Consider the following 25,789-nt stretch of genomic DNA (forward strand, 5'->3'; position numbering starts at 1 on the left):
CTTAGAAAATTATTAACTCAAGAAAAGTTTCAAATTTTGTTGTAATCTCCAAACTCATCATAGAAGCTTTCCTTATACATAGTAAAATCAGGGTAAATATGTATTGAGTTAGAAATGTATGATTTGAGAATGCACTCATGCTATGTTTTACTCTTTTAGCTCTTTACTCCCTGCTTATACAGGGTATGTCCCTAATAATAGGGAATGCCCAATTAGTTTCTTTATCCTCAGTCTTTAACCTAAGACAGGGGAATACATTTTTTTGTTGAGTTATTCACTCCACAAACCTAGACTTACTTATAAAACCAGTTGGAAAAGTAGGGAATCTGCTATTTTTCACTTCTAAGGAAAGAAATAGAAATAAACAGATCTCTGACTCAGTTATGTTGATCAATATAAAGTTATATTTAAATCATAAGTTATAAAACATGTATCTATCTCAATTTGACTTTTGTTTTATTTTTTTTCCCAAGCTTAGGAAAATATTACAATATTCTGTGGAGCAGGCTTGGCGGGAGAGGCCAGAGGTGACATATGGTCTGACACCTCTGTTTGCACACCATTTCCTAAGGCTAGATATTCACAACTAGAGCCTTTGAAATTTCCCAGAAGCATTCTCCACCCTCTTCCACTGGCTTCTCTTTCTCTCTCCTTTTTAATTGTTGATGTTGCAGAGATCTGTTTACGTATCTTTCAACATTAATAGCTAGCCTTCCTTCAGGGCAAGGGTTGTATTTTATGCATTTCACGAATCCCTAACATTCATCCCAGTGATTGAGATAGTGTTTATACAATAAATGCTAGATAATAAATAATTGAATAAGGCTGTTCATTAAGCCTTTGTACATGCTTACTAAAATATTTATTTTTATCTCATTTTTTCCATAGGAAATCTTTTTTTGATTATATTTGTGAGTTATTTTGGAACCAAATTGCATAGACCTATAATGATTGGTATCGGATGTGTGGTTATGGGCCTAGGGTGTTTCTTACAGTCTCTACCTCATTTCCTCATGGACAGGTAAGCACTCAGTCTCTGATGACTTTTTAGGTTCAATTTTCAACTGCAGGAAATGAAACTTGGAGTTTCCTTTTAAGAACAATACTTCTCAAAAGCACAGAGCACTGTAGTAGAGACCGGAAGATGCAGATTCTGTTCCACGGTCAGTTTTTCTCTCTTGGCTGCCTTGCTTCCTCTTACATAGTCACATAACTTTTGTTAATTTATGATATAGAGATTTGGGACACATCTTTCATGGAGCTGAGTCTGATATAAAGATCTTGCCAACTTTGAGATTACTCCTTCATTGGGACTATTTAGACACTTAATTACAATGAGGTTCTGTTTAATTGTAGATCACCAAGAAACAGTCTAGTCTGAAATTGATTTTTATTTTAATTTTTATTAAAGTAATATGTGTACACAGTTGTAAAAATAAAATTTTTAAAAGGCTTATATTGAAAAAAGACTTGTCTTCTGATCCTTTGATGTTGCCTATATTATTGTTATCCAGAGGCAGCTACATGCAACTCTTTTTGCTCTTTCTTCTACTCTTTGCCTTTATTATTATTTTTTAGGTGATGGGAGACGATCCCAACCGGGATCTACCTGGGCTGATGCTCAAGTACTGAGCTATTTTTAGTGTCTTAACCTGATTCACTCCAATAGAGCTATCCTCTGCACCCCGGGCCATGCTTGAACCAATTAAGCCACTGGCTGCGGGAAGGAAGAGGGAGAGAGGGAGGAGGAGAGAAGCAGGTGGTTGCTTCTCCCGTGTTCCCTGACTAGGAATTGAACTGTGATGTCCAACGTTTTACCCACTGAGCCAGCCAGTCAGGATCTGCCTCTATATTTCTAACTAAATGTTTATCCTTTAATTTTTGATACTTTAGTGTTATGTCATATAGACTGATTTTTTTTACTATAAAATTATATTTCTTCTTTCCATGTGTATGATGATATCAGTATTTTATCTTTCTTTTCATATGTCACTTTTTATTTTCTTTGGATTTAGTAATTGCTTTATTTTTTATTTGATTTACTTTCTTTTTATCTTTCACCAAACTTTCCACTGGTAAGGCAACATCTTCTCAATAGTACACTCATACATATCAGATGGTTTCATTTTTATGTTGTAGATATCTCTCCTGTCACCACCAACTCTCCATCTACAATCCAATGGGAGCTCTCTGGGCTTGCTACATGGTGGCTTACCTCAAATTTTTCCTCACCATCATCCTTGGGAATTTGCTTTGTCACCTTCCTCTATTTAGTTACTTATTTCCTGGATATTATATCTTTTGCTTTCTTTTTTTGCAGAAAACATTGTCTAATAGGTTTCTGAAAAAGTATTTAATGGAAGTGAAAAGTTTAATATGTTAACATTGACAATATTCTTATTCTACTCTAACGTGTTTGATAGTTTGGCTGGTATAAAATTTTAGGTGGGAAATATTTTCTCTTGGAATTCTGAAGAAATTGCTGCTATGTTTTCTAGCTTCTGGTGTTATTATTGAGAATCCTATGCCATTCACACTCCTGTGATTAGTTTCCTTTCTCTGGGAGCTTTTGAGATTTTCCATTAGGCTCCAAAGTCTGGATTCATAGTGTACATACTTTTCCTTCATTATACTAGGTAATCTAGACATTTAGAAAAATTACTGGTGTTATTCTTTGATAATATTTCTTCTACCCTTCTATTTTTCTCTTTCTAGAATTCTACTACTTGCATATTTTACATCCTGGATTAAACTTCTTTCTTATCTTTTTTCTTCAATTTTCTATTTCCTTGACTTTTTGTTACTTTTTGGGAGATTTATTTATCTTCTAAACCTTTGAGTGGATTTCTACCTTTTGCTATCATGTTTTAATTTCCAAAGACTCTTGTTTTATGAATGTGTCTTATTTTTTTTTTAAATATGCAGTTTCTTTTCCTATCTCAATTTCCTTCATTTGTCTTCATTGTCTCTGTCTCCTCCTAGTGTACAGGTTTTATTTGTCTTGTCTCTGTTTTTACTGACACAAGGTTTTCTCATATATTTGGTTGTTCTTGGTTATCTGTTCATATTTCAGCGAGAGTTATTACAACAAAAGCTAACTGGAAGTTCTGTAAAAATGTGTAGGATGTGGTTAATGGAGGATTTCTTTGTATAGTGATTGTCAGGGACTGGCCATTTTTTTAGATGGCTCAGAACAGCCAGAACCTGTTGGTTATCTTGAGCAGGGATTCTCCAATCTGTTGCCAAGGTGGTTGAAGCTTGGCTACTAATGAGGTGGGAGTGGGAATCTCACTTTTCAGTATGTACATTTTTTAAAACCTCATACTCTTAGTTTTTAATATGGCCTTTTTATCTTCAGTGTGCCTGAGTCTCATATCATTTTCAGTGAGATTGGTGGAGGATGTCTGTAAGGCTCTGCCAACTCCTTATACATACATTAAATCAATCCTTTTGTGTTTTAGACCATGCTTACTCCCCAAATTAGAAATATCTTTTATCTTGCCTGAAACTTTTTAGGTATGTGTGGTACATATTTGGTTGCTCTTCTGCAGGTACTTCGTTAGGGTTGTGTTTTGATATCAACAAAATTAGTGACCACTCACTTATCTATTTTTCATTTTCAAAATTTTCTCACCAAATATTCCATTCTCTTTACCCTTGTGGTATTACGTCACTTTCTTTTTCATTTTAAAATTCCTTCACTGTAATTTTGTTGACATTTTGGAAATGAATGAACTTTAAATGAGTTGTTAGGTGTTAAGTGGATAAATTAAATGAAAAAGTCATCTTATCTTCTTAGATATTTTTGAAGGGATCAGAAGTTTCTAAGCAAAGAGTTTTTACTGTCATTTTATTTCCCATCTTCTCCAACACAATATTGGGTGATATTCAGCTATTATTTACATTTCTTTCCACCCTATGCCAAAGTTTTTATTTTTGTCTGAAGCTGGGATGTCTCATGGGATCACGGGTATGGAGACAGAAGCCTTTGTCCACAGTTTACAGCCAAACTCTAAGGACATGACTAAGCAATTGTTCTAAGGGGAACGTATTATAACACTCTAGCTTATTTTAAATTCAGAGGGCAAGTTTTCTTTTGGCTTTCTTGTATCTAATAGAAACAGAAACTAATCCAACATAATTTCTAACAAAGAGAGACTTTGCTGGACATATTTTCCTCCATTGTTTCATAATTTAGGCTAATTTGCATTCTGAGAAAGGCTATGTGGATTTCATGGTAAATTGCTTAAGGTAATGGTCACAGACTGTTAATCCTTTTCTTCTTATGAGAAGAGAGAACGTCATTTGTGAGGTCTTATGAGCAAATCTCATGGAATCCAAAGTTGGAGATTGTTTTGTTGTGTAATATTTTCCCCCAAAATCTTTATCTTCTTAATGATACTTGGTTGAGTTTATTATTTTTCTTAGCTTTGTTTCTTAACCAATAGTAATTATTTCCAAGATATGAGTACCTGGAAATATGAACCACAGACACTTGATGTTAAATCATCTAAAAGGTACATGATCCACATACAGATAATTGAGAGCTAGCTGTCAAGGGGTGGCACATTTACAGTGAATGGCAAGTTTTTTTAATGATACTAATTTATGATGATTAGGTGGCAAAAATAAAAAGAGTAGTTCTTTACTGAATTTGGTTGTTGTGTCTTAAGTGAAGCAGGAATTAATCTGCACAATGATTACATTGTCTTTATTAGTTTCATTTATTTGTTTATTTTGGGGGAGAGTTAATCTTTAAAAAATTTTTATTTTTTTAATTAAATTTATTGGGGTGATATTTGTTAATAAGATTTTATAGGTTCCCAGGGTATGTTTCTATAGCACATGATCTGTATATTGTATTGTATGACCACCACCCAAGGGCAAATCATCTTTCATCTCCATATATTATCCCCCTATACATTTTACTGCTGCTCCATACCCCCTCCCTCTGGTAACCACCATTGTCTTGTCTGTGTTTATGAGTTTCAGTTTTATATCCCACATATGTGTGAGATCATATGTTCCTTAGCTCTTTCTGATTCACTTATTTCACTTAGCATAATATTCTCAAGGTCCATCTATGTTGTTGCTGTATTTCATCTTTTCTTATGGATGATGAATAGCATTCCATAGTATACTTCTACCATATCTTTCTTATCATCTATCAAAGGACTCTTCGGTTATCTTCATGTCTTGGCCACTGTGAATAATGTTGCAATTAACATAGGGGTGCATATATCTTTGTGAATAAATGTTTTCACTTACCCAGAAGAGGGATTGTTATGCCCCATTGTAATTGTATTCTTAATGTCTTTGAGGAACTGCCATACTCTTTTCCATAGTGGTTGTATCAGTTTACATTTCTACCAGCAATGAATGAGGGTTCCTTTTTCTCCACAGCCTCTCCAACACTTGTTATTACTTGTTTTGTTGATATAGTTTTTCTAATAGGTGAGAGGTTTTCTTAACATAAACATGTTTTCCCTGTGTTCATACAGATATGAATATGAATCTACAGTTTTAGGCAATTTGTCCTCAAACAGTTTCTTGTGTACTGAAAATGGAACCCAGATTTTCAGACCAACAGAAGATCCATCAGGTTGATGACTTCATTTTATTGTTTTCTTTTCAATGGATTTGTGACTGAACCTGTGCTACTGAGGCATTTTGAATGTTATTGGGTTAGATTAAGTAACTAAGATAAATGAACAAAAGATATTTTCTTTTTTAGTAATTTTGGAGGGGATTGCAGAGAGGAATTCGAATGGCAAACAATAGAGAATGTTATTCCTATATATTTAAATATATTTATTAAGACTTTGTCTATTCTTTAAAATGGTTATTTAAAAATAAGTAAAAGACATCCCTTCAAGAGCCATGTAGAGTTAATTTCAAAGAGAAAAACATCTTAGAAAAATAGATTTATACTAATAATTTGTTCTATACAACTATAGGAAATAAAGATAAAACTAAGTTCTAAAATTTGTTTTATATCACAAATCTTCTATAACAGATCAGAGAAAGCAGCAAGAATACCATAGTTTTCATTTACTCTGTTCTCTTTCTATTGAACTAGGAATTTGTCTTTGTTTTTCCTTCTTTATTAGAGACACTACTTTAGAGTAGTGGTGCTTCTTCTAGCTTCCCATAATCTCAGCCACAAACATGTAAGTCTCTGTCTCTTCATATGTTAAGTAACCTATATAATATGATGATACTTAGTCTAGAGGTGACTCTGTTGATTTACTTCAGACCAAAACTTCTCTTCCTGTGATAGGGACATTTTTATTTTCTGGATTCACAACAGTGGAAATTACAGTGGTCCCCAAGGCTGGGAATTTCACTGCCAGTATGGAATCAGAGAGATTCAAAATAGTTTCAAGGAGTGTAAGAATGCTGCCTCAGAAACTCTAAATCAAAACCCCCTGGGGAAACAAACAAACAAACAAACAAACAAAAAACAGTGACATCAACAGTTGCCAGTGCTGACATCTTGAGCTGATTTTTGCCAAAGCCTTACCTATTTCTTATTTCTTTTTATTTAAAAAAAACTGCATTGTAGTAGATAAATCAAGAACATCTCAATCTGGTGAATCTTCAGGAAAATATGATACTTCTTTGATCTTGAGACTTGTTTGGAGGTTCTAGCAGGGGAGCGCCACTACTTGTATACCCTTGACCGAAGAACGGTCCTCTCCTCTATCGAGGAAGGTCGTCCTCTTCAACCGAGCACACAGCTTCTGGAGGGACGCACATGGAGGGGTGAGGGAGGAAGGGGACGCCCGCCTAGCCAGCCAGATCAGCCGAATCAACCCTGGTGGTCAATGGGGTAACAGATATCACAGCCAGATCGCCCTCACATCCTGGTACTTCTTTGATCACTTGATATTTTCAGTTTTGCCCAGGAGTTGGCCTAGATTTTACCTGTGATCTCTAGACACAAAGTCACTGTATTCACCACAGAATAGAATATGACTACCCTGAAATGGAGACTCTAATTTTCTGGACTAGAAATGACTGAGAAATAGGCTTCACAAGAATTTTCCAGACCAAGCTGTGTTCAGGACCCCTCCCATCCATGGGTGGCACCTGGCCAGTTCATAGTACAGTGTGTCCGTAAAGTCATGGTGCACTTTTGACCGGTCACAGGAAAGCAACAAAAGATGATAGAAATGTGAAATCTGCACCAAAAAGGAAAACCCTCCCAGTTTCTGTAGGATGATGTGGCAGCATGAGCGCATGCGCAGATGATGACGTAACACCGTGTATACAGTGGAGCAGCCCACGGCCATGCCAGTCTAGATGTGGACGGTACAGAGGAAAGTTCAGTGTGTTTTGCGGCTCGCTAAATTTGAATCTGTGACCAAATTGCAACGTGAATATTGGCATGTTTATAACGAAGCACCACTACATAGGAATAACATTACTCGGTGGGATAAGCAGTTGAAGGAAACCAGCAGTTTGGTGAAAAAATCCTTTTCTGGTAGGCCATCAGTCAGTGACGAGTCTGTAAAGGCTATACGGGATAGCTACCTAAGGAGCCCTAAAAAATCTGTGCATGAGCCCACATCGAACTGCACTGAATAGTATGACACTGGGAGAGTTTTCCTTTTATTTGGTGAGATTTCACATTTCTATCGTCTTTTGTTGCTTTCTTGTGACCGGTCAAAAGTGCACTATGACTTTACGGACACACTGTAGATGAGAACAAGGTGTAATTCACTTTCCTGAAACCAGGTCTCTACAGAGTATCCTCCTTTACAGCTATTTTTTCTTAGAACAGAAATATCTAAGTTTTCAGAAATCTGCCTATCTTCCTCTCTTTTTAGTTTCCTTTGGCTTAGTCTTTGTTATTCTACCAACTAGTTGCTGCTCCTAGATATCAAGTGAATTTTTTTATCAAACTTTATTTGGTGGTTACAGGACAGAGTAAACTCTATAGAGAAAATGATTACTACTCAGGTAAGTATTTTTAGTGCCTATAAAGCAATGACAGCTGTAGAGAATTCAAACTTCAGAGAGATGACTCTTATTTAAATCTTATAAATATAGTATCAATTTTAGGCAGAGATATTTGTGTTTATTTTCTCTCCCTGCAGTTAGTATAGAAATTAGGTAGCACTCATGGCAGCCAACTAGATCCTGTAGTTGTTGGTAAACTGGTTCTCTGATGGGAAAAGTAGCTCTTTTAGTGTTTGCCAATTTCTGTATAAATACTCCCATAAAACTATTGATGTGCTAGCACTAAGCATTGGATTGGGAAGAGATGAATAGTGTACATAGTCTTCCCAGTCAGTAAGAAATGGCTCCAGCATACCATTTACAATTGACCATACTTAAGTACTCTCAGAAAATGTAAGAAGGATGGCCCAGTGAGTCATTGGTGGCATAGTAATATGAATCATTTATAAGGTGCCAGGTCAAATAACTGTGAAATGTTTACCAAAAGCTTAATACTTTACTTTCAAAACACTAATATAATGTGTTTTTCCCTTTTAATGCAGAGTGTGTGAAGGAAGTTAAATCATTAATGTGGGTGTATGTACTGGTGGGAAATATGATACGTGGAATTGGTGAAACTCCCATCATGCCTTTGGGTATTTCCTACATAGAAGATTTTGCCAAATCTGAAAACTCTCCTTTATATATTGGTGAGTTTGAGAATTTGCCTCTTTTGAAGATAGTTAAATTCTGTGAGGATGGATATTAGTTATTTATTTGGACTCTTAGTGATTTTCAGAATGATGAACAGAGTACCATGGCCCAGTTGATTATCAATAAAAGTTTGTTGAATGGAACAATTACATCTACTCCAAATAAACTACTTTGCTAAATATGTTTTTGCTTTGAAAATATCACTAATCTAGTGACCTTAGAGCGCTCTTTGACTCCTCCATTTCCTTAAAACCATTCTCTGTTCAATCTGTTAAGAGCTTTACCAATCTTTTCTTTAAAAAAACCCTTATATTCAAAAGTTTTCTCACTATATTTATTATGTCTATTTTTGTTCAGATCTTCATTATTTCACTTGTAGATTATTATAACTTCAAGTAAATATTAGTCATTTTATTTCAGTATTTTCTTTTATTATTTTCTCATGCAGTATAATTTTTCTCAAACATTTTTTTATTTATCAATAATTAATTTTTCAAACATTCTTTTAATCATATTTTCTCTTCCATGTTTATGAGACACATTGGCTCTTTATTTATTAAATTTGATATCTCTACTCATTATTCATAGATCTGTACTCAGTTTATCTATTTAGATTTCTATATAATTTCACTTCATCACAAATGTCCATACTAGTTTGGCTTTTTCATAATTTACCTGTCTTCACACTTTTGCTTATTTCTTAAAATTATGTTTTTTAAAATCCATCAATTTTGCCTTCTACAATAGCCAGCTTAAAATCTACCATCTTGCCCTGGCCGGTTGGCTCAGTGGTAGAGCATTGGCCTGGCGTGCAGAGGTCCCAGGTTCAATTCCCGGCCAGGGAACACAGGAGAAGCGCCCATCTGCTTCTCCACCCCTTCCCCTCTCCTTCCTCTCTGTCTCTCTCTTCTCCTCCCGCAGCCGAGGCTCCATTGGAGCAAAGATGGCCCAGGCGCTGGGGATGGCTCCTTGGCCTCTGCCCCAGGCGCTGGAGTGGCTCTGGTTGCGACAGAGCGATGCCCCAGAGGGGCAGAGCATCGCCCCCTGGTGGGCGTGCCGGGTGGATCCCGGTTGGGCGCATGCAGGAGTCTGTCTGACTGTCTCTCCCCGTTTCTAGCTTCAGAAAAATACAAAAAAAAAAAAAAAAAAAAATCTACCATCTTATGTTGTCTTCCAATCTCTTCAATATTTTAAATTTATTATGCATAACTTACATATATTCTTAGTTATTTCATTTGTTTTTGTTTATAAAATCATAACTTTGAGTACAAGGACATTTTGCTCTTAATGTAGACAGACCTTTTAGAAACCAGAAAAACCAAAGAGGGTGATAAAAGACAAAACAGAACTACCCAATAAAAGTAGATTAAAATATTGAAGAATTATTACTCCAAATAACTTTTGGCAGTTTTTGATGATTTCACAATAACATTTTCAGTGTTTTTTTTCTGTTCAGTTTTTTCAGATCCCTTCACATACTTTTTTAAAGAATACAAATGCTCACTGTAATAAATTAATAAATAACTTGCTATAATATGTATTTCTTTATTTAGGAAATACTAGTATGTATTATAAATAGAAATAATTATAATACTCATTAGACATATTAAGATAAATAAGTTTTAATAAATGCATAACTATGTAATTATAAATCAATAAAACTTGGTAAATATATATGTGTAATTAAATTTTTTAAAAATTAAATTAAATTTGAAAAATAAAATAAATATGTGTTTGTATAATTAAACAGCTATCACTCAATTAGCTATACATCAAGTAAACAGTTGCATAAGTGGTTTAGGAGAGAACATAAAAGCTAGCAATAAAGTTTGAGAATTATCCAATATATAGAGACAAAAAATGACACCAAGAGGGAGAAATGTGGTTGCTGTGGGAAGCTATATATAGCAAGAGGCCCTAAGATAAAATACTAGGGAACACTTCTACTTAGTAGAGAAAGAGGAAGAAAGAGCAAGAAGGAGCGGTCATGGAGGAAAATGTAAAACAGAAAATGTGTAGTTTTGAGAAAATCTTAGGAGGAAAATGTTTTAGAGGAGTTGGCCAGTAATGACAGACAAAATGGAAACTTAGGGGAATGAGGGCTAGAAAAAGACCCTGGGTTATTGGCATTGAGCTCACGGGTGCTACCACCTGAGATTATTTTGAGTAGAACATGGAAGGATTTGAGTAGAGGAAGGAGAGGCAGACCGTAGGAAAGAAAGCAGGGTGGATCTGAGATATTGTAGATGTAAGTGGATGGGGGAGATGGAATAAGCACAAGAGAAGTGTTTGGTTGAGCAAGACCTCAGAGAAAATAGAAGGTGTGGATGTCAAGAAGTCGGGGGTACATAGGGTTAACCGCCTACAGAACTGCAGAGAAGACACAGCTAATGGTCAAACACATTTTGAAGTACAGCGGCCTAGATCCTGAATCGTGGACAACATATTAAATAAACTGATGATGAAATTCCAGATGAGGACAGAAAAGATTGAAGAAAATAGAAAATAAGAAAATAAAGGATAAGAAAGAAGCTCGTGATAAATGTGAAAGGAAGTATCAATAATAGTGAGGACAAAGCCAGAAAAAAGTTTCAGTTGAAGACCAGGGAGTAAAGCTTTTCTGAGGAATATGCCACAAGAAATTTATCATAACATGGTATTGTGTTAGAATTCCTCTAAAAATGTGGGTGTGGAAAGCCTTAAAAGAATCTTACTCTATGTTGTGGCTTTGATAATAGTGTGATCCCAGCCTATGCTGCTCCAGCAAGTCTTCACCCACTACCCAGCAAAAGAGGATTTGGAGGCTTAGAGAAAGTGATTTTAAATTGAGAGTCCTTCTTCAATGTTTACAGAAACAAAGTTGTTACAACAATCTTAATTTTATTATAACTTGAATGTCTAAGGCAAAAATATCTAAAGCAAAAACAATTTAGTTTTCAGCCTTGTTGTGGAATTAGGATTCTTTATGTGGGCATATAATGATACTATATATTTTCCTTTATTTTTAGGGTTTGTAGAAACAGGAGCTATCATTGGTCCTTTGTTTGGACTTATGTTAGCATCATTCTGTGCAAATATTTACGTTGACACTGGATCTGTAAATGCAGGTAAATCATTAAAATCTAGTTATACATTGTCTAAGTATACAAAGCAATTTCAGGTATGTTATCACAGTTTATTGTTGCCTTATTTGACCTTCAATTAGATAGATTCACTATATTTTCCACAAGGGCAAAACTAAAACAGAATAGTTTAAATAATTTTAAAAATATTTCAAACTAGTGAGCAGGAGAAAAAGATAAAATGCTGATATTTTGTCTCAAATTTTGGTGCTTTTTTTACTACACTGTGACCTTATTTTTTGTTTTCAAAGGATTTAAGCATATAGATTTGATTCTTATAATCAAGCAAACATTTGTGAATAATTAAATAGAACTTGTAGCTATTTAATCAGTACCTATTATAAATTCTTCACACATGACAGATTTCCAAACCAAGTTATTGCTAGACACTGAGTTGTCAGAAGATTTTTATGAATGTCTGAGTTATATACAAACTCTATACTTGGATAAAACCTGTGAATAGCAACTTAATTTTTTTTTTTTCTGTAGTTCATACAAGAAATGATGACTAAAGCTAACCAAAAATGTGTATTTTTTTTTACAGATGATCTGACCATAACTCCCACTGATACTCGTTGGGTTGGTGCATGGTGGTTTGGCCTATTGATTTGTGCAGGAGTGAATGTGCTCACTGCCATTCCTTTTTTCTTTTTGCCCAAAACACTCGCAAAGGAAGGACTAGAGGATAATGCTGACATCATTAAAAATGACAAAGAAGAGAAACAAAAAGAAAAGGTCAAGAAGGAAAATGATGGAATTACTAAAGGCAAATATAAAAACATTTAAATATTATATAATTTACTTTTTATTTTATATAATGTGTCTGTATTTTAGTCTAGCACTATGGCATGTTAGGGTGCATTACGATCATTTGTTACTAACAGTAAGCAGTCAATGTGTAACCAGTTTGATTCTTCGTGTGCTATCACTTGGAAATAAACAATAGAGTAATTTGGAAACTGAATGATCTCAGAGCAGTATTTATATAAAATTCTATATCAGTCTAGGCAGTCAATAAATAAATTTATTCATTTATTAACTTATTCCCATTTACCTTAAAGGTCTAATTTTCTTTTAAAAAAATAAATTCAAACTAAGAACAAAAAAAGGAAAAATATACAGTAATCCAAATAAGTGTATAGTTCTGAAACCAAAAATGTTAGTTTAGATATGAGCTTCCTGGAAGGTAAGGATAGAGGTAGAATAATAATAGTTCTTAAAGAGAAAATCTCCTCCAATTAACAAATTGTAAAAAAAAGGAAAATAAGTTTAATATGATGCATGATATAGATAATATGGAAAACATAGTTGTTTCTCAGAAAATCAGGAGCATTTTTCATGTAACAGTTGTGTTTCTTTTTGCAGAGTGAGGGTGGGGTGGGTATAGATTGTTAATAAAAGCTCAAAGTATAATTTACAGAAGGTGTCTCTGTAGAAACTAAGTTAAGAGAATCTAAATATTTATCATTTAAATGCAGATTTTTAAATTTTCACACATATTGGAATCACTTGGGAAATTTTTTAAAAAATTACTGATGCTGGGAAAATCTGTGTTATTCCAAAGATGACTGATTTAATTAGTATGAGCATTTAGAATGGCCTGGGCCTTGGCATTCTTAAAGAATGTTCACTTAGAAGGCAGGGAAGTGTTAAATTTTCTATTTTGTAAAAGAAAGATAGTAATAGTAATTATAGAGTTGTGGGAGGGGAGAAGGAGTTCAGTAACATTACTATTATTATTCAATATATTACTAATGTACTGCTACTAGTTTTAGTATTACTACTGTTATTGTTACTTCTAACATCACCCATAAATTATAATACCAATTTGCATAGAATATATATTAACAATTACAAATTCAGTTAAAGCTCTATTGAATATAATTTAATACTTGCCAGATCATTAGGAACCAAATTCTCAGTCATCACAATTATATTACAACTCTTCTCAAAGGGGTGATATGGACTGAAAGAGGATATTAACATAGAATATTGTTTGTGGTCTGTAAGATCATTCTCAAAACTAAGAAAGAGCTTAGCTTAGTATAAGACATATAGAAAAGAATTTGAACTACTGAGACTTGTCTATGAAGACAGGGATGTCAACGAAATGGGTAACTTAAAAATTTCAAAGAGCTCTGAACTCAACTCTCACTGATGTTATATGTATTTTTTCATAATATGGATTCTACCACTAGAATTCATTTCTTATCATGGAGCTATGCTTTCTTATCTTTCAATTTGCTTTTTTTTTTTTTCTGAAGTTGGAAACAGGGAGGCAGTCAGACTCCCGCATGCACCCGACCGGGATCCACCCAGCACACCCACCAGGGGGCGATGCTCTGCCCATCTGGGGCGTCACTCTGTTGTAACCAGAGCCATTCTAGCGCCTGAGGCAGAGGCCACAGAGCCATCCTCAGTGCCTGGGCCAACTTTGCTCCAGTGGAGCCTTGGCTGCAGGAGGGGAAAAGAGAGACAGAGAGGAAAGAGGGGGGAAGGTTGGAGAAGTAGATGAGTGCTTCTCCTGTGTGCCCTGGCTGGGAATCGAACCTGGGACTCCTGCACGCCAGGCCGATGCTCTACCACTGAGTCAACCAGCCAGGGCCCAATTTGCTTTTTTAATCAATATTTTGTTCCAGAATGGATTTTAGGCATTTTAAAAATCAAACTAGGATAATACAGAATAAGTAAGGTAATCGAGAAAGAGAACATAAAGACAGAGAAAGTGAAAGGAAACTGTAAGTGAGCCTTTGGCCCTAAATATCAACATTGTGACTGAGAAAATTTGTTGGAGCTGGCCTGAGTCTTGTCAGTGCACACACACAAGGAACAGTTTGTGCTTTTTTAATTATTTACATGGTCCTTAGTATGCATCTAATGAATCAGGATCTCAGGGAAAAGGCCCTGAAAGTTGGTATTTTAAATGATACCCAAGTGATTTTAAACACATTTTATTGTGAACTGTTGGCAAGACCACCAAAACTGATGTTCTGAAGAAGCAGAAAAATACCTGATACTTGAGAAAATTTATATCCCACGAATTTCCAAATATATATTTATTTTAAATGTTTAGGAATGATATGAATATTAGAGAGTGAACTTTTTTATCAAATTTATTTTCTTGCAGACTTTAGGGAACAGAACAGCATCATTCATTCTAGATCTCTAGAGAAGAGAGGATATTAATAGAAGGAAAAAGAGAAGGATAAAAGGAAATAATATGAGCACAGACAACATTTTTGCTACATTATAGTTTTTCCTTAAGACACAGTAGTAACTTATTGAGGACAAAACTATTGTGTAATGATACCTACTCATCTACTGTATCACTGATTTGCAGAAGCTGAAGAAACAATGGTATAACTTGAGTTTTTAAGGGGTGAAAGAATTAGCAATGTGTGCATTATAAAACATGAAAACATAATTTGGAGGGAAAGTTGATGTTTCAGAAAAAGTGAATCACAAGATGCAAAATCGAGTTAAGTTTGGCATTGTCTTTCTCTCATTTCAGATTTTTTACCATTCATGAAAAGTCTTTTTTGCAACCCAATTTACATGATTTTTATACTAATAAGTGTAATACAGTTTAATGCATTTGTTAATATGATGTTCTTCATGCCTAAATATCTGGAACAGCAATATGGAAAATCAACTTCGGACGCAGTCTTTCTAATTGGTATGTTTGTTCTTCTTTGCATTAGTAGCCCACATTTTTCACCCATGAAACAGTAAACAGAGTGATGATTGTCTAGGAAATGCCTAAATTAAAATCTATTAGGTATTTCTGTCCCTGGTACATTTTCCCCTTCTGTTTGCCAATGAAATAAACAAAGCGTAGGGGAGAAGAGAAGTTCTCTCTTCTGCTCTCTCTCCAGTCAGAACGCAGAACGCAGATTCAAAATATTTGTGGAAATCTTGAGGAATGCACTAGTTAGATACAATAGGTACAATTTTCAGACAGGCAATCCATTAATAGAAAAAAGGAAGACATAGTTAATTCATTAGGAGTCAATGTTTTACTCTCAGATTTTACTCTCGTCTCCCAGTCATGAATTTCATGGTCCCTCTGGTGGTTTGAAGTGTCTCTACAGCTCATATAGTCTGAGTTTCTTGTGACCACACTAGCCCTCTTCTCCACCCCCACACCCTTTAATATTTTGTAGGAATTTTTACAGTTTTGAAAGTGAATTTTCTAGATTATCTGCATCCATATCACCTAGATTGTTTGTTACATGTTCAGATACCTGGTGCCCACCTCAGACATACTAAAACAGAGTCTGGTGTGGGACCCTCAAATGGATTTTTAACAACCTCTCCCAAGGATGTGACTCCCTGAGCAGACCCTAGTATGTAAGAGTGAGACCTAAGGCTGTCTCCTCCCTTTTCTTCTATTTTCCTTTTCTTGAGGAAAGAGTAAGGTAGGGAGAGTGCTGGTCAGTAGCAGCAGTAGCAGCAAGACATGAAATGTAAATGCACTTGATAATCACAGGCTCGGCAGTAATTTTTTAATAGTACCTTAAATTGAGTCAGATTCTTAGCTGAAGTAGGAATAAACAACAGCAAAATTATATAAATTATATATATATATATATATATATATATATATATATATATATATATATGTATATCACCATCCAAAATGAAAAGCAATAAATTACTGGTAAACTTCAACTTGTCACTCCTACATGAATCCTAAAATATATAGATCTGATCCCTGCATACAAGAAATTTATAGCATACTACAATTAATTAAATGAATGATAATAACAGTCTTCAAAATATACTTTGACATAGAGGAGGATTTAAAAATCTCCCTGTATATTATATGTAGCTAAGTAAGGATAAAATTCAATCAGCCATCTTTACTGTGAATTGCACCTAAATGGTTTCTTATTATGTAAGACATGCTAGATAAAAGTAATATATTTGTTCCTTTGCTAAGTCACATTGTGAATAACATTCTTCTTGCATTTATAGGTATTTATAACTTACCTCCAATATGCATTGGATATATATTTGGCGGTTTAATTATGAAAAAGTTCAAGATTACTGTCAAACAAGCTGCCCACATAGCATTTTGGTTATCTTTAGCTGACTTTTTTCTCTACTTTTTGTGTTTTCTCATGATCTGTGATAATTCTTCAGTTGCTGGAATAACCACATCTTATAAAGGGTATGAATTTTACTAAAGAATGTTACACACTTTGAATAGTTAATAACATATTTTCATGATTATCCAAGACAAGATCATTTACTAACTAGAGTAATTCCTGATCTTTCATCTTTCCTTTGCCTATGAATTATAACCTAATACATTCAGGCTCTAGATTTCTTAAAAAGGTTGGGAGCATATCACAGAGTTGGTGAGTTTATAATTGTGCGTGCGTGTGGGTGTGTGTGTGTGTGTGTGTGTGTCTCTTTGTGGTATCCTAGCAGATATTAAAGTGGATATCAAAAGAAACTACCTATAGTTTTTAGTTGCATTAGGATATTTATCGATATATTTTATACTCCCATAAATGAGTAAAATGTTGACTATACAGTCTCAATTGCCTTTACTTGTTTTCACAATAGGCTTAAATTTAGCATAAATGATTCCCAATACATGATACATTAATCCATATGTAAAATCATATATTTTATTTATATAGTTATGTCTCATTATTTAATAGTTTCAGATTTGTATTTTGAGGATTATATCAGTCTATAAGAAGACTGGGTGTGCCAGAGACTGCGCTCCCTGGTTGAGAAAGGTCACTGTCACATTCTATCATTGAGTGAGGCTGTAGGATATGATTAGGTGGGGTCACTGGCTAGATTTCCTGACTGAGCAAGTCTGCAGGTTGGGTTGAGTGATTGGTAAGGCTACAGGCTGACCTCTGCTTCTGGACAGTGCTGCAGGCTTGGCTCCACAGTCAGGAAGTATTGTAGGCTAACCTCTGAGGCTGCCCAGGGTTACTTGGTTATGTGGATCCAGAGGCTATACTTAACAGTCGAGCAGGGCTACTAGTGTAGCTTCCTGCCTTAGTGGGGCTGGAGGATGCGCTTGATGGCTGCCCAAGTCCCCTGGCCAGGCTTTCTGGATGAGGGGGTCACTAAGATGGCAATATTGGTTGTTCCTGATTTCAGTTCCTGAAACTTTTTTTTTATTATTGTTAAGTGAGAGACAGGGAGGCAGAGAGACAGACTGCCACACAAGCTGACTGGGATCCACCTGGTAAGCCCACTATGGGGCAATGATCTGCCCATCCGGGGCCTTTATTCAGTTGTTTGGCAACCAAGCTATTTTAGCAACTAAGGTAAGACCATGGAGCCATCCTTAGTGTCCCAGGCCAACTAGAACCAATGGAGCCATGGATGCAGGAAAAGGAGGGAGAGAGAGAGAGAGAGAGAGAGAGAGAGAGAGAGAGAGAGAGAGAAGAGGGAGGAGTGGAGAAGCAGATGGTTGCCTCTCCTGTGTGCCCTGACTGGGAATCAAACCCGGGATATCCACATGCCAGGCTGGCATGCCAGAGTCCTGAAATACCTTTATACTAGAAAAATATGTTTGTTTACACATGTGGTTATGTTTCTGGAGCTAAATGTATTGCCTAAATTATATGTTGAACTTATAGATTTTTATCTTAAAGTGAGTCCTTGAGCTTGCTTTTTATAAGATATGATCTCTCCTGTTACTTTCCACCACATGAATCAACCACAGAGATTAAGTCAACTTTATTTCTGAGTCCTAATAATACCTACAAAAATACCTCTCATATTCTATGCATTCAATTAATGCTGGTTGTTTGGCTGTTTGTTTATCTGAAATAAATAATTGAAAAGTGGCTATGTTGTCACTGAAGCAGGGATATTTTATGCCATATCTGTAGTACCTAGGCCACACATTCAGGGTGGAAGACTTCTGTTTCTATTTTAGGGAGGAGAGAAATTTAACTGCACACTGAGATGAAAAAAAGAAAGAAAATTCTTTTACAGTCTTTCAATATTCAGGGTATTTTTTTTTAAATAAATTTTTATTAATGTTAATGGGATGACATTAATAAATCAGGGTACATATATTCAAAGAAAACATGTCTAGGTTATCTTGTCATTAAATTATGTTGCATACCCCTCGCCCAGAGTCAGATTGTCCTCCATCACCCTCTATCTAGTTTTCTCTGTGGCCCTCCCCCTCCCCCTAACTCTCTCCCTCCCTCCCTCCTATATCCTCCCTCCCCCCACCCCTGGTAACCACCACATTCTTGTCCATGTCTCTTAGTCTTGTTTTTATGTTCCACCAATGTACGGAATCATGTAGTTCTTGTTTTTTTCTGATTTACTTATTTCACTCCGTATAATGTTATCAAGATCCCACCATTTTGCTGTAAATGATCTGATGTCATCATTTCTTATGGCTGAGTAGTATTCCATAGTGTATATGTGCCACATCTTCTTTATCCAGTCTTCTACTGAAGGGCTTTTTGGTTGTTTCCATGTTTTGGCCACTGTGAACAGTGCTGCAATGAACATGGGGCTACATGTGTCTTTACGTATCAATGTTTCTGAGGTTTTGGGGTATATACCCAGTAGAGGGATTGCTGGGTCATAAGGTAGTTCTATTTTCAGTTTTTTGAGGAACCACCATACTTTCTTCCATAATGGTTGTACTACTTTACAGTTCCACCAACAGTGGATGAGAGTTCCCTTTTCTCCGCAGCCTCTCCAACATTTGCTATTACCCGTCTTGTTGATAATAGCTAATCTAACAGGGGTGAGGTGGTATCTCATTGTAGTTTTGATTTGCATTTCTCTAATAACTAATGAAGCTGAGCATCTTTTCATGTATCTGTTGGCCATTTGTATTTCTTCCTGGGAGAAGTGTCTGTTCATGTCCTCTTCCCATTTTTTTATTGGATTGTTTGTTTGTTTGTTGTTGAGTTTTATGAGTTCTTTGTAAATTTTGGATATTAGGCCCTTATCTGAGCTGTTGTTTGAACAGGGTATTATTTTAAATCATTTCAGAATACAACAAGATTTACATGCCATCCTTGCTGACTGTAACATGGATTGTAACTGTCCAACTAAAATATGGGACCCTGTGTGTGGAAGCAATGGCTTGTCATATATGTCAGCTTGTCTTGCTGGTTGTGAGACATTCGTTGGAATAGGACTAAACATGGTAACACAACCTACTGGCCTTTTCTTTTAATAACAGTAATTTTGTCTTATGAACTGCATTGGCGCTTTCCAATTATGAACTAACTAGGCTCAAATTTGATGAAAGTACAATTAAGACTTTCTTCAAAACCAAATTAATTATTTTTGTTGTGGAAAAAATAAACATTTTTTTGGATGCTCACTTGATTTACCATCTATTTCTTAGATCTTATTTTAAACCTATATAGTGTCTGAACACTGATCTTTAATTTTATAGCAGTTGACATTACTACTCAGATCATTTGTTTTAAAAATACTCTCTACTCTGGACTTAAAATATTTTTATCATTAAGCTAAAGTCAGCAGTTTTGATCTTAATTATCCAGCTGATTGTTTTGCTGTTTTCTTCCCTGTGTACAGTTTATATATGTACATGTTCTCTATGCTTTTTGCATTCTGACAGTTTTGTAAGATGGAACTGGATATGTTTTCTTGTCAAAAACTGTAGATTGATGATCAAAATAAAGTATAAACTTTGATTTTTATTATACTTGGAAATATATAAGAATTTAAAAAGGATTAACTTGACTCTGCCTTTGCAATAAACTGTACCTTTTGAAACAGAGCTTTAAGTATTTCAACTGAACATTCTGAAACAAATTTTGTTTGTCATACTTAGTATTGTGGCAAAACTATGTATTTTTTTAAAAGTATGACTTTAGGATAGCTGAGCTATTGCAAATTTACTCCATATATTTAGAGAGAAGTACCATTTTTTTGAAACCACCCTTCTATGTTTCATATTTTTGTTACAATCTTGAGAGACATCATAAAGGAGATGAGAATAAAGGGAATAAACAGTCTCCATCTTGATTCAATTGGTGAGATAGAAAATATTTGAGATTTATGTTTAAGATTTTTCTTCCTTAAATAAGATGGTACATCATTTTTTTGACAGGTGTTTAAAAACTGTAGCTGCATTCAAACCTTAGGAAATTCATCTGCAGTTCTTGGGCTGTGTAGCAAAGGAGATGACTGTTCCATGATGCTCCAGTACTTTTTAATCTTGTCATCGATCAGCAGTTTCATTTATTCTTTATCGGCCATACCTGGATATATGGTTCTCCTGAGGTACACAAATAATTTTCTTTAATTAGATTATTTTCTGATCATTTATGTAGGTAATTTTTAAAGAAAGTCAGTTGGAGCCTATGGTTCCTAAGAATTCTGTTCTCTATTATATCACTTATTAAGAGTTTTGCATTAAGCATTATTGAATGATATGAAATTTTAAAGGTAGCATTATAAATGTTCAACTGTTGACTTTCTCCTTTGTTTCTGTTCTTCCTTATTTCTTAGAATTAATTTAGTGAAATTCTCATCATTTAACACATAAAAAAGAGACACATTTATATTTTAAGGAAAACCATATGAAATGGTTCCTTAGTAGTCATATCCTAAGATTCAGTCTATAAGACAGTGGAGTGTAAAGCTGATAGAAGCCCGTTTAACCAATTACTACCTATAAGGCCTTAGACAGGTAGGTCACTTGACCTTTCTGAGCTCCATTTTTCTTTAATTGGGCATAATAATAAATGCTCAACTCTCTAACCAGTCTTTTGAGAGACACAAATGAAGGAGTTACTAAAACTAGAAAATTATAGAAGTAGGATTCAAACTTTGGTATATTGTACATGTGTTCTTCCAATTATAACATTCTTCATGCCTAGCAAACAATTCTAAACATGCCTAGTAAACAAAGTTTGCATTTCTTTCTCTTTTCTTTATCTTTTATGGGAACTCAGAAGCAGAGGTCAATCACAATTCTCAGTTCCATAGCACATCACCATCATAGATTGGAGTAAGGCTTCCCTCTTGTTTTATTTTCCTTTACTTTTAGTTTTCATTCCATTCCCTCTTGCCTCTCACCATAAGCACTCACAAAAGTATCAAAATTAATTTATTAGTGTATTATATAACATATATACATAGGCATTTTTTATAAGTATCTTTTCATTATTGTTATTTCTTTTTTATGTTCAATTTGAAAGATGTGGGGTTTTGAGGGGAAATATTGAGGCTTTCTTTGGGGCCTAGTACATGCTCAATTTTTTAGTGTACACTGCATGTTAGTACACGGTTTCCATATGTCTTGTATTGAAATAAATCATTGCGTTATCTAAATTTTATAAACCTATAATTATTTTTGTCTGTTTAATTTGTTAGTTTTTCAAAGCTGTGAGTAAAAATCTCTAAAAATTTCTAATGTATTTGTTTATAATTATGTCATTTTAAAACATATATTTAGATGGAGGCTGTATTGTAGGATGCAAATGTGTCTTTGATCATTATACTTCTATTATTACCAGCACAAGTTTCTTTTTTATATTTTCATCATTTCTTTTAAGGAATTCTATTTTGTTTCTTATTAAAACTGCAGTTCTAGGTTTCTTTTTCTTTCCTGTTATATAATTTTCTTTCCCTTTAATTTTAATCTTCAATCTCTCATTTCACTTTATAGACAATTTGCTAGATCTGATTTTATAATCTGAGATTGGTGAGTGTAATCTACTTACATTTTTTGTAATTATTATGATAGGGCTATTTTTGTCATTTTATTTCACATATTTATTTATTTGACTTTTTCTTTGCTTCTTTTTTGTTGCTTTCCATTATATATATATTCAATTTTCTTCTTCTCTTTTGAAAGTGATATCTCAAAAATGGTTAACCTGACTATTGAAATTATTAACTATGTTTTCATTTTGCTTATCCACTCTAAAATTTCTCAGTATAAATATCTACTCCTTAATAAGACAAATACTTATCATGTTCTCAATTCTCTTCATGTCTTTACTTTATTGCTCCATCTCTTGTCAAGATTATAATGTAGAGTTTAACACTTGGATTTGTTTGGAGATACTAATTCTTTTCTTTAACTTTGTGGAGTCCCCATGGATTTCATATCATGATGATTGAGGGATGAAACATCTTTGCTATTCTGCCAGTTTTAAAGAACTCTTTGAATTTGTCAGCATTTAACCATAATTTTAATTTTAATTTTTCTTTGTGATTCCTGAATTCTAGAAATTGTTATTATAAATATTATTTGACTTTAAATATTTGTAGAACAGCTTAAACTCTATACAATTTTTTTTTACTTAGAAGCAGGAAGCAGATAGACAGACTTCTGCATGTGCCCCAACAGGGATCCACTTGGCAAGCCCCCTATAGGGTGATGCTCTGCCCATCTGGGGCCGCTGCTCTGTTGCTCGGCAACCAAGCTATTTTAACTCCTGAGGCAAGGCCATGGAGCCATCCTCAACGACTGGGGCCAACTTGCTTAATTGAGCCATGGCTTTGGGATGAGGAGAGAAAGGGAGACAGAGACAGAGAGATAGAGAGAAAGAGGAGAGGTGGAGAAGCAGATGGGCACTTCTCTTATGTATGTGCTTTGACCAGGAATCAAACCCAGGACATCCACATGCTGGGCCAACACTCTACTGTTGAGCCAACTGGCCAGGGCCACAATTTTTTAACTATCAAAATTTCATGCTTCTGTGAGATCATAAAGTGGGATATGAGAGATAGAAAAGAAAGAAAAATTATTCAGTATAATTTAAATGCCTATTTTTCTGTATTAAATGAAAACCATGAGACCAAGAGGATCTTGCTAGGTATCCTGAATTTTCTTACATTCTACAGAGTAAAATCACAGATGTTGTCTAAGGAACCTATGTTTAGACATTTAATGTCCAGATCAACTGTGTCTCAATCTATGAATCTGTAGAGTTATTAGAATCCAGTAAAATATTTTACCAAGAAAATACCAATAAGACTATATATTTGCTAAAAATGTATTGCATTTTTTTTTTTTGAAGAAAGCTGCTTTTATTTTCTTAGCTTTGATTTAATCAGGGAAGGAAATGGAATACAGAGGAACTCTCAAAGTGAATTCCTTGAGCAGGTAGCAATGCCAATGCTGAAGTGAGTGGGACACAACAGTGTCATTGGGGAATCATAGTCTTCATTTCTACATACAGTCATTTCAGTCAACAGTGAAAAGGTGGGAGAATTTTGGAGTGAATAAAGAAATCAGTGTGACTCTTAAAATTATAAAAAATTACTTAAAATATGTTTGCTTTGTATTTTTTCATCACTTTCCTTTGAAGATCCTTATTCTTGCTTTCTTTCCTCCTTACACTTAGTTATATAAATTTTTAGTTATATAAATTCTTGGCTTTTCTGTATTTTATTATTACAAATAATTTAAAAACAGCTAGGGTTGCACTGTTCTTGTTTTAGGCTAAAGGTTGAACCATTAGAATCAAGAACTACTGAAACCAGAAAAAATGACCCAGAGGTCCGGCTGCCTGTTGTCATGAAAACCAGTTACACGGCATTGGTGCTGATGAGAAGGAAAAAGTTTTATTCAAGTGCTGGCCACCTGAGAAGATGGCGGACTCTTGTCCTCATAAAGTCATCATCCTTTTCTGGTGCAGGCAGGAGTTTTTAAAAAGAGGGAGAAGGAAGAGGAATGAACAACAATAGAACAAAAGAATCAAAAGGAAGAGGTTGAGAGTTCTTCGGTGAGGAGGGGTAGTGCAAGCCAGCCCGTTGTGTTCATATAACAGATCGAAGGTCAAGTGTATCTTCTGGAGCTGGTATATCTGAAAGTCGGAGTCCTTCCCTTGGTTGTTATAGGAACTGAAGCTAACAAGTAGCTTATAAACTCTGGTTTTTGTTCTATGTAACAGGCTTCCACATATTCCCAGTCAAGTTATCCTCTTGGCCTCGAGTGACAATCAGAACTACAATCCTTAGTGTGGAGGAGTGAGGAGAAAGAGGGGGAGGCCAAGGTGTGCGTAACTTTCACTTAAGCTTATTCTTCTTGTTCAGATGTCAGTCCTTGCTGTGTGTCAGGTGAAGGGGAACAGGCCTTTTAACTGTAATGAGAGCTTGGCCAGAGATGAAATACAGGATTAATTATATACGTTTTGATTTGTTATGGAATGCACAACTGTGATCACTAAACTAGTAATATTGAATCATGGTTATAAGAGCAACAAAACTGGATTTAACACTTTACAAGAATTCTTCCATAAGCTTCCTTTGTTAGTACATTCTTATTTAGCTCTATTTTATGACTAGTCAGATTAATATCAGTAATTCAGTAATATAGCATATTTATTCCTGGTTACACTACTACTTCAATGAGAGGATAGAAATGGATTGATATGAAATATTTTCTTTGATAACTTTCTGATAGAAATGAATGAGCAAAAAGTGTTGGGTAAAATGGGAAGGACCAAAAGTGAGGCTCCTGTGTAAACTACAAAGTCGGTAATCAGGCCTTGAATAACCAAGATCTGAACATGCAAGAAAATTTTCAATGCTCCGTGTATTACTCACACACAATCTTTTAAAGAAATTATACTAGTTTTTATTTATTTTCCAAAAAAATTGCTTTATTTAAAAAAGAAATTTAACTTTTAAAGAATTTCACCCAAACTCCCAACCACCTCCCTTTTGACAACGATCAGCTTATTCTCTATATCCATGGGTCTGTTTCTGTTTTTATTTGTTTATTCATTTGTATTTCACATATAACTGAAAACATACAATACTTATCTTTCTCTATCTGATTTATTTCACTTAACATAATACCCTGTAGGTCCATCTGTGTTGTTGCTAATGGCAATATTTCATTCATTTTTCTTGCTGAGTAATATTTTATTGTATATGGTAGTTTTAAGTCTTTTTTTAATTTTATTCATGAATTCATTTACTTTTTAGGTGTATTAAGCCTGAAGAGAAGTCTCTTGGTGTGGGATTACATACATTTTCTACAAGAGTATTCGGTAAAAATAGTT

At 34.7% G+C, this 25,789-nt stretch overlaps 1 protein-coding gene across 4 annotated transcripts in view; it reads left to right on the forward strand.

Moving 5' to 3' along the window:
• Positions 1 to 25,789, forward strand: part of SLCO1A2 (solute carrier organic anion transporter family member 1A2) — a 105,649-nt gene that overhangs the window by 63,391 nt on the left and 16,469 nt on the right. For all 4 annotated transcript variants that reach the window (XM_066354873.1, XM_066354845.1, XM_066354854.1 and 1 more), the window contains 10 exons: positions 889 to 1,021; positions 5,502 to 5,602; positions 8,508 to 8,654; positions 11,667 to 11,765; positions 12,325 to 12,546; positions 15,292 to 15,456; positions 16,758 to 16,953; positions 19,782 to 19,938; positions 20,875 to 21,047; positions 25,713 to 25,777. In XM_066354873.1, coding sequence (XP_066210970.1) covers positions 889 to 1,021; positions 5,502 to 5,602; positions 8,508 to 8,654; positions 11,667 to 11,765; positions 12,325 to 12,546; positions 15,292 to 15,456; positions 16,758 to 16,953; positions 19,782 to 19,938; positions 20,875 to 21,047; positions 25,713 to 25,777 — 1,458 coding nt within the window. The remainder of the gene's footprint in view (positions 1 to 888; positions 1,022 to 5,501; positions 5,603 to 8,507; positions 8,655 to 11,666; positions 11,766 to 12,324; positions 12,547 to 15,291; positions 15,457 to 16,757; positions 16,954 to 19,781; positions 19,939 to 20,874; positions 21,048 to 25,712; positions 25,778 to 25,789) is intronic.

The sequence above is a fragment of the Saccopteryx leptura genome, chromosome 1 (genome assembly GCF_036850995.1).
Source record: "Saccopteryx leptura isolate mSacLep1 chromosome 1, mSacLep1_pri_phased_curated, whole genome shotgun sequence".
Classification (NCBI taxonomy): Eukaryota; Metazoa; Chordata; class Mammalia; order Chiroptera; family Emballonuridae; genus Saccopteryx; species Saccopteryx leptura.